Below are 8,010 nucleotides of genomic sequence, written 5' to 3' on the forward strand. Positions count from 1 at the left end.
CAGTGGCCCTGGTCCTGTATGTGCCTTCATCCCCGCATCGGCTCTCTGCCTCCATCATCCCGCAGTTCTCCCGGGGGCAATCCTAGCCCTAAGGGCTCCTCACCCCACCCTGTACCTCTACCTTCCTCACCAGCCTCCCCCGCAACCCAGCGGCCCCTTCAGCGGTGGGGGCGGCCGCCCACCTTGAGGCCGGCGCGGACGGGGCGGGCGGGGTTGCTTGCGGGCGGGCGGGGCACGTGCCTTCGGCTCTATAAAAGGGCGCCACCCGGCGCTGGCGGCCACTCTGCTGCCGCCGCCGTCCTTTCGCCTGCCCGCCCGAAGCGCCGTCGCCTGCCACCGCCATGGGTCGACAGAAGGAGCTGGTGAACCGCTGCGGGGAGATGCTGCACATCCGCTACCGGCTGCTCCGCCAGGCGCTGGCTGAGTGCCTGGGGACCCTCATCCTCGTGGTGAGTGGCGGGACACGCAGAAGCCTCTTGCCAGCCCCACCTCCCCAGTACCTCTATTCACTGAGGGGCTGTGTTTAAGACAGCCTCGACCCCTCTCTCAGCTCTGACACTCTCCCCCAGCCCCCCACCTTGACCCCCTCCAGGGTCCTCTTTGCTTATAGCTCTAACCCCCTCTGTGACAGCTCTGACTCTTGCCAGAATGACAGCTGTTACACCCCAATGACAGCTCTGAGCTTCACCCTGTCACCAGTGGGCCAGCCCACAGGCTGCGGGAGTTGGTCACCCCTGCAGTCTGGGACCTCCAGCCCTGTCTGGGTGCAACAGGTTCCTGGAGTCCCAGCCCCGGCAGGGGAGGGTGGTGGGGGGCAGTGGCAAATGGGCCCCTATTGAGTTATTTGGGTCCTGGGTGCCTGGCCCCTAATGAATAATTAACCCTCAGAAAGTCTAAAAGTTCCCCTGATGTGAAGACAGTTTGCTTCAGGTGGGGGCAGAGGGCAGAGGCCATGAAGCACACAGCAAGCAAGGAAGGAAGGAGGATCCTGAAGATAAGAGGCTGTGGAAGGCAGCTTTGCCCCAGACACAAGGGACGTGAAGTCACTAACGTCTGTCCTTGAGTGCTGGGCAACTCCCGGACAGTTACCCAGACAGATGCGGTCAGCTTCTGTGCACAAGCACACCGGTGTGCATGGGTCTCCAGGATCTGAGTTACTCTACGGGTTACTCCCCAGTTCCAGTGACTCCCTGGTCATGCGAGTTTCAGTCTGGGTTGTTTCTGGGTGACTGTTTGTACTTCTTGGACCTGGCAGACAGATCAGTTATGGGCTCCGTTTCCTGTCCCAGTTAGTCTCAGATTTTCGGCCATGTTTGTGGTTACACCTGTTTCCCTTTTGGTTACTTCTGGGTTCAGTTGCTTCATTGCAGGGGATGGGATACTCCGTTTATGCCCCAGTTCCAACCCTAGGTAGCCCCCTGTGGACTAGTGAGATTAACTAGGGGGAAGGAGAGCTGGGTGGCTCCCTACCATGGGTGGTGGTGGTGGAGCAGGTTCTATAGAGAGAGGAAAGCTGGGACTCACCTTTGGCTTCCAGAAACAGGAAGGGAGGAAGCTAGGTAGGGCTGTTTATCCACAGCCCCCACCCCCCAGACTAGTGGTCCTTCCAGTCATCCGTATCTCTTCTCTCCCAGGAAGGGAATAGGACAGGTGCTTATCATCACCCTGCCCAGAGCCTTGTGTCCCCCGTCCCCATCTGACTGACAGTCCAGTCCCCTGTTGGAGAGCAGCCAGGACAGGGGACATTGTCTTCCTTTCACAGAGGGGCCTCCCTAACTTCTCCCTAAGTCTCAGTTTGCCTTCCCCTAAAGGAGCAGTCGGGCCTCCCGCTGAGCCTCAGGATCACTTGGCTTATCCCTGACCACAGAAGGAGGGTGTTATGTTTGTGAAGGCTTTCAGGCTCAGGTGGTTGAGAGGCATTGGGTATCAGTGCCTGAAGAGGAGGGGCCAGGCCGGGAAGACCCCTGAGTGGTGGGTGAGGGCTTGCCTGCACCCCTCTGGGGGTTGGGGACCTAGGGCGTGCAGTGTCAGAATCAGGGCTGGCTTTAAGGCTGGGGAAGCCCCTTTCTCTGGGGCACCTAGTAAGGTGAGGAGAGGGAGAAGGAGGCAGGAGGAAGAGGAAGATTAGTCTCAAGGTGGTGGAACTGGCTCTGACAGCTTCTCCCTTCAAGGCTTCTTGGGATGGAGCCAGGTTTGTGCCCCGGGTAGGCAAGGAGCTGAGGCCAAGGCCTGCCAAGCTGGGCAGGGTGCCCCAGACCCTCACATGCCTGTTTCAGCACACACACAGATATTTACAATCTCGGACCTTTGCTCTCACCTGCCTGCCCACCTTTGCCCTGCATTGCTGCCTCAGGTTTCCTATCTCTTCGTCCTCCTGAAGGGTGATAACCAAAATTCATAACCACCCAGTGCAGCAGAACACGGAGCCATCAGAATGAACAAGGGCCCTGAGCACAGATCTTGTAAAATTTCTGCTAAATAGGCCTCAGAATTTAGTTATGCGGAGATGGGAAAGGAGAGCTGGGGCAGGGCTGGAGCAGCTTTGGGGGGCCCCTGGGGGCTCAGAGTAATAGCTCTTTACTGCTAGTGCAGGAGCATTCTGGGGGCTTCCTGGTGGTTTAGCCATAAAGAATCTGCCTGCCAATGCAGGAGTGGCTGGAGACACAGGTTTGATCCCTGGATTGGGAAGATGCCCTGGAGGAGGGCATGGCAACCCACTCCAGTATTCTTACCTGAAGAATCCCATGGACAGAGGAACCTGGCGGGCTATGGTCCATGGGGTCGCAAAGAGTTGGATGCGACTGAGTGACTTAGCAAACATACACAGGAGCATTTTTATATCTGAACAAGGGGAACTGACATACAGCATGCTCTGTACTTGCAGGACATCAGGGACTTTAGCCTCTTGAATCCCCCCATTTCTGGCAGAAAGCTTAGAACCAATCTCCCCACTTGCACTGGCCTGAGGGTCCATGACTGGCTAATGCGAGGAGACAGAGACCTCTGTCTTTAGGACCTCCAAATCTGGGTGGGGAACCTAGGCCTCTGAGGGTAGGGAGGTCAAGGTGAGGGGAGAGAGGAGGCTCTGGGTCACGGACGTGTCAGGGAAGCTGAGGGTTCTGAGAGGGAGGCCAGGGGCTCTGACACCCCAGATTAAGGAGAAGTGGATTCAGCCTAACTTCCGGCCTCTGCCCTTTCTCTGTGCCCTCTCCCTGCCAACTCTTCTTTGGGGCAGAGAGAAAGGCAGCTGCAGGTGGGGGCTGAGTGAGAACCGTCCCACCCCTAGGGACCAGGCCTGAAGGGCTGGGGGAGGAACTGCTCAGGTGGGAGTGTCCCCTTCCCCTGGCTCTTATTGAGAATCGAGACAAATCAATGGAGATGGTTCCGCTACCTTCTGGGCTCACAGTTGCAAACTCTGTTTCCAGTCCCTTCCACAGGACCCTGTTAGAGTGGAGCTGGGACCCTGGGGCTGGGAGGGCCTGTCTGCTTATGACTGCAGCAGGAGGGGAGGGGTTTGATTCCAGGAAAGGGCTTCTGTTTCCGCACGAAGGCAGCGGGAGGTGGCTGGCTTCATCCCTTTCCTCTGGAGTGAGAGTCATTGGTCCTCACTCTCCCTGTTTTGTTCTGTTTCCTGACACAGATGTTTGGCTGTGGCTCTGTGGCCCAGGTCGTGCTCAGCCGGGGCACCCACGGTGGTTTCCTCACCATCAACCTGGCCTTTGGCTTCGCCGTGACCCTAGGCATCCTTATTGCTGGCCAGGTCTCTGGTAAGGCCTTGTCCCCACCCTCAGCCATCAGCCCTCCAGCTACCCAACATGGTGTCCCACTGGGGAATGGGGTGGGGGCGGGAGTGTTCTTCACAGGGCAGGGCACAGCCATGCCCTAGCTGTGGGCCCTTGAAAGAGAAGAGTGACGAAGGGACTTGATACGTAAGAAACTTCGACTCTCACCTCGGAATCAGAGACTAGCAGAGTGGGTCTACCACATAGTCCAACCCACCATTCTGTGCAATAAACCCTTCTCTGCATCCTTGTTCACCAGAGTCAAAGAGGGGGAGTGTGGGTGGGGGAGATCCTGGCCTCCCCACTGTGGCAGGCGGGGACTAATAGGCCCCATCTCCCTCTGCCCAGGGGCCCACCTGAACCCTGCCGTGACATTTGCTATGTGCTTCCTGGCGCGCGAGCCCTGGATCAAGCTGCCTGTGTACACCTTGGCTCAGACTCTGGGAGCCTTCCTGGGTGCTGGAATTATCTTCGGGTTGTATTATGGTGAGTATTCCCACCCTGCTGTCCTCCACGACCCCCTCCCTCTGCTTAGGACTGACCTACTGGCACCAGGCCTTTCCATGACAAATACCAGGGACCTGCCCAGGCCCCGGGCTTATGACTCATTCATGCACAGGCCCCAGGTTGGGGCCGTGAGAGGAAAGAAATGAGCTGGGCAACCGTGGAGTCAAGCCCTCCACCCTCCATCTTCCCACCCCAACTCCAGAGTGATAAAGCAGTGATTACGCTCACCTGAGACCCCTGGGAGGGTGGGCACAGCTTGATGGGGAAGACAGGGCTCAGGCCTCTCTCTCACACATGCGGTATCTAAACTGTCACCAGATGCGATCTGGGCCTTCGCCAACAACCAGCTTGTTGTTTCGGGCCCCAATGGCACAGCTGGCATCTTTGCCACCTACCCCTCCGGACACTTGGACATGGTCAATGGCTTCTTCGACCAGGTATGGGCTGGGGTTGGGTGAGGGGCTTGGGTTGCTCATGGGCTGGCTGGGGGACAGGACTCTCTCTCTAGAGCAGACTCCTAGGACTCTGCTAGTTAACCAGCAAAAATCTTAGCACCACTGCCCTGAGGAGCAGAACACTGGAGATGCCAAGACTCAGAGGGAAGCCAGAGGGTGGAAGGTGGGGTCTCTCCTCATGGTGTTCTCCCCACTCCCCAGTTCATTGGCACAGCCTCCCTCATCGTGTGTGTGCTGGCCATTGTGGACCCCTACAACAACCCCGTCCCCCGAGGCCTAGAGGCCTTCACCGTGGGCCTGGTGGTCTTGGTCATCGGTACCTCAATGGGCTTCAACTCTGGCTACGCCGTAAACCCCGCCCGGGACTTCGGCCCCCGCCTTTTCACCGCCATCGCCGGCTGGGGCTCGGAAGTCTTCACGTGAGTGCAGTCCCCACCTGCATGCCCCAGCCCATTCTCTGCTTTGGTCTGCCCCACCCACCCCTGACCACATCTCTCTGCCCCCAGGACGGGCCGCCACTGGTGGTGGGTGCCCATTGTCTCTCCGCTCCTGGGTTCCATCGCTGGTGTCTTCGTGTACCAGCTCATGATCGGCTGCCACCTGGAGCCGCCCCCACCCTCCACCGACGAGGAGAATGTGAAGTTGTCCCATGTGAAGCACAAGGAGCAGATGTGAATGGGCGGGGGCACCCCCCACGCCCTCCCATGAGCATCCATTGACTGTGCAGGGGCTGCTCCCCAGAAGCCCTCTTCATGATTCCCCTCCTGGACTAGGAAGCTTCTTGTCCACCACCTCCCACTAGACAGCCCCCTCCAGGCTTTTCCATCCTGAAGGAAATAGGACCCAGCAGGACCTTCAGCCTGTAAGCGGTGGTGGCACAGGGAGCCTGGCCGATCTAGCCCCTCATCTCCCAGAGGGAGACAGTAGGCAGCAGGTGTGTGAGTGTGTGTGCAGGTGTGTGTGCAGGTACGTGTGCGTGGTTTTCCAGATATTCAGGGCAAAAGACCGAGTGGAAAAGATTCTGTCGGTGGAGTTGGGTGGGGGTCCAGAGGAAGAGAGGGGAAGGTGTGGTGTCTATCTGTGAATGAGAAAAGAACGTTTCAGGGGCTCCATGTGGAGGAGGGTCCAGGTACAGGCATTTCTCAGTATGTGCGTGTCTGCCCTTTCTTCTATTCAGGGGGCTCTTATAGGCTTCAGTAGGGTGGGAATATAAGTAGGGCTAGGAGGAGGGGGCCGTAGCCCAGTTGTGGAGCTCTGTCTCTTCATAAATAAGGAGCAGCAGAGTGATGTGTTCATGTCACAGTGGAGGCATGAGGGGAGTGGGGGTGAAGTCCAGGTCAGAATTTCATGTTTGCTCTTAAAAATATATGTTAATGTATGTGTATTAATACATATATGTAGTAGATGTTACAGTTTCAGGGATGGGGATTGGGAGACTCCATGGTCTGCCCTCCTTTAATCCTCCACTCAACACATGTATTTTTGCCTTTTATAAAAAAACAATAAAATGTATGCCAATTGTGTAAATAGCTCTCTGCCTGCTCTGCTGTTTTTCTGGCGCCGAAGAGCTTCAGTGAGTCTGGCCACAGGGCACCCTGAGGGTTGTACTTGAACCTGTCCTGGAGGCAGAGGTCAGTCGCATGGGTCGGAGAGTCCTTCATCTCAGCTTGAACTCGGTGGTCCCACACCTTCCTCCAAGCTTCCATCCTCCCAGGAACCCCCAGTTGGTGAATCATATCTCCTTCCCGAGCCCTGCACCCACCCACTACCCCCGGAAGGCAGACAGAAGCCTGGCCCGGGGGGAGGAACTTCCTCTTAAAGGAGAAGACTGCTCTCCAGGGAGTAGTGAGCTCCCTGTTTCTGGAAGAGACCAATCATACTGGGAACCTACTGTTGCCTTCGACACCTCGCAATTGTTTGGGCTTCATCACCTACAACCAGACCTTGGCCCCACCCCTTTAGCAGCAGTTTCCCTGACTCCAGTCTGGATCGGTCAGTCCATACAGCAGCCAGAGGGATCTTTCTGAAAGCCCTGATGGAAGTGGCCTCATTCCATGGCTCTCCCCGCGCCATCTGGAGACAATTCAAATCCCTCCATCCTGCATTCAGGCCCCCCCAGGACCTGGCCCTGATCCCCACCCCTCCTCTCACAATGCTCCATCCACTCAGGACTATTCTGTGCACCCCTGTGTGTTCCTACCTCACTGACCAGTCACTAAAACCCTCCTGATCTGCTCCAACACTTCCTCCAGGAAGTCATCCCTGCCCTTACCCACTCCTCCATTTCTACAGTCAGCTGTCTGAACCCAGAGACCACAGCTGCACTCATTCCTCTTGCTGGCTTCAGTTCTTCAGTTTGAGGCACCCCCATCTCCTGTAAGGCAGGGGTTGGACTGACTCTGACACCCTGACTTTGCCTAGAGAGGCAAAGGACTCCCAACATTTGGGCCTGGGCAGTTCTGTTGGGAGATCACGTGCCCCTTCTCTCCTCCTTTTCCTCCCTTACTGTGTGCGTGCATGCTAAGTCGCTTCAGTCTTGTCCAACTCTTTGAGACCCTCTGGGCTGTAACCGGCCAGGCTCCTCTGTCCATGGGATTCTCCAGGCAAGAATACTGGAGTGAGTTGCCATTCCCTTCCCCAGAGGATCTTCCTGACCCAGGGGATGAACCCTGGTCTCCTGCATTGCCAGCAGATTCTTTACCAGCTGAGCCACAAGGGAAGCCCTTGAGCTACAGGGAAGTCCTCAAATTTCACTGGGAATAAAAAGGAAAGGCAGCCCCAACTCAAGCTCTCCTGCCAAGTTAACTGCGCTGAGAGCCAGAGGATCCCTTGGTCTGGAGGAGAACTGTGGATTTTAAATAAGCCATCTCTTGCTTGCCAGCTCCTTCACAGAAGAGGAGAACGTGACTCAGAGAGAGTGAGTGGCAAATGCATGGTCACACAGCCTGGACCCTGGGCTGGTAGGGGTGGGAGAAGGCAGTTCCATCTTAAGTCTCCATCTAATCATTGTCCCCAACTCCCAAGGGGCGTGTCTGGAATGTTGAAGGGATCTGAGCCAGAGGGAGTGCCCCTTCTCAAGCCCTGGGGGAGGAAGGGCAAACCTCAGGAGGAGAATGAGGGCTAAAGAGATTTATTCCAGCCACACAGGTACCCCCCACCCTGCTATCCTCCCCTGCCTGCCCCATGTCCTTTATCATTGCTTCCTCTCAAAATCTGTAGTTGACCCTTACCAGTCAGCCCGGGGGGGAGGGTGGGAGGCCTTCTGG

General features: G+C 56.9%; 1 protein-coding gene across 2 annotated transcripts; it reads left to right on the forward strand.

Annotated features, from left to right (window-relative positions):
- Nucleotides 1-295: 295 nt before the first annotated feature.
- On the forward strand, nt 296-6,273 carry AQP3 (aquaporin 3 (Gill blood group)). 2 transcript variants are annotated; one of them, XM_005903022.3, is made up of 6 exons: nt 296-449; nt 3,641-3,767; nt 4,131-4,268; nt 4,608-4,726; nt 4,946-5,163; nt 5,251-6,273. In XM_005903022.3, the coding sequence occupies exons 1-6, from the start codon at nt 342-344 to the stop codon at nt 5,417-5,419; spliced, it is 879 nt and encodes a 292-aa protein (XP_005903084.2). In that variant the 5' UTR covers nt 296-341; the 3' UTR covers nt 5,420-6,273. The 2 variants fall into 2 exon arrangements, with proteins under 2 accessions (XP_005903084.2, XP_070232191.1); XM_070376090.1 differs by lacking the exon at nt 4,946-5,163.
- The last annotated feature ends 1,737 nt before the right edge of the window (nt 6,274-8,010 follow it).

This window comes from Bos mutus, chromosome 8 (genome assembly GCF_027580195.1).
Source record: "Bos mutus isolate GX-2022 chromosome 8, NWIPB_WYAK_1.1, whole genome shotgun sequence".
Taxonomy (NCBI): domain Eukaryota; kingdom Metazoa; phylum Chordata; class Mammalia; order Artiodactyla; family Bovidae; genus Bos; species Bos mutus.

Excerpts from the sequence above, each read along its gene's own strand:
- AQP3 (XM_005903022.3), top strand. The coding sequence starts at position 342 with ATGGGTCGACAGAAGGAGCTGGTGAACCGCTGCGGGGAGATGCTGCAC. Across the intron at positions 450-3,640 it reads TGGGGACCCTCATCCTCGTG|ATGTTTGGCTGTGGCTCTGT; the intron begins GTGAGTGGCGGG and ends TTCCTGACACAG. Across the intron at positions 4,269-4,607 it reads TATCTTCGGGTTGTATTATG|ATGCGATCTGGGCCTTCGCC; the intron begins GTGAGTATTCCC and ends AACTGTCACCAG.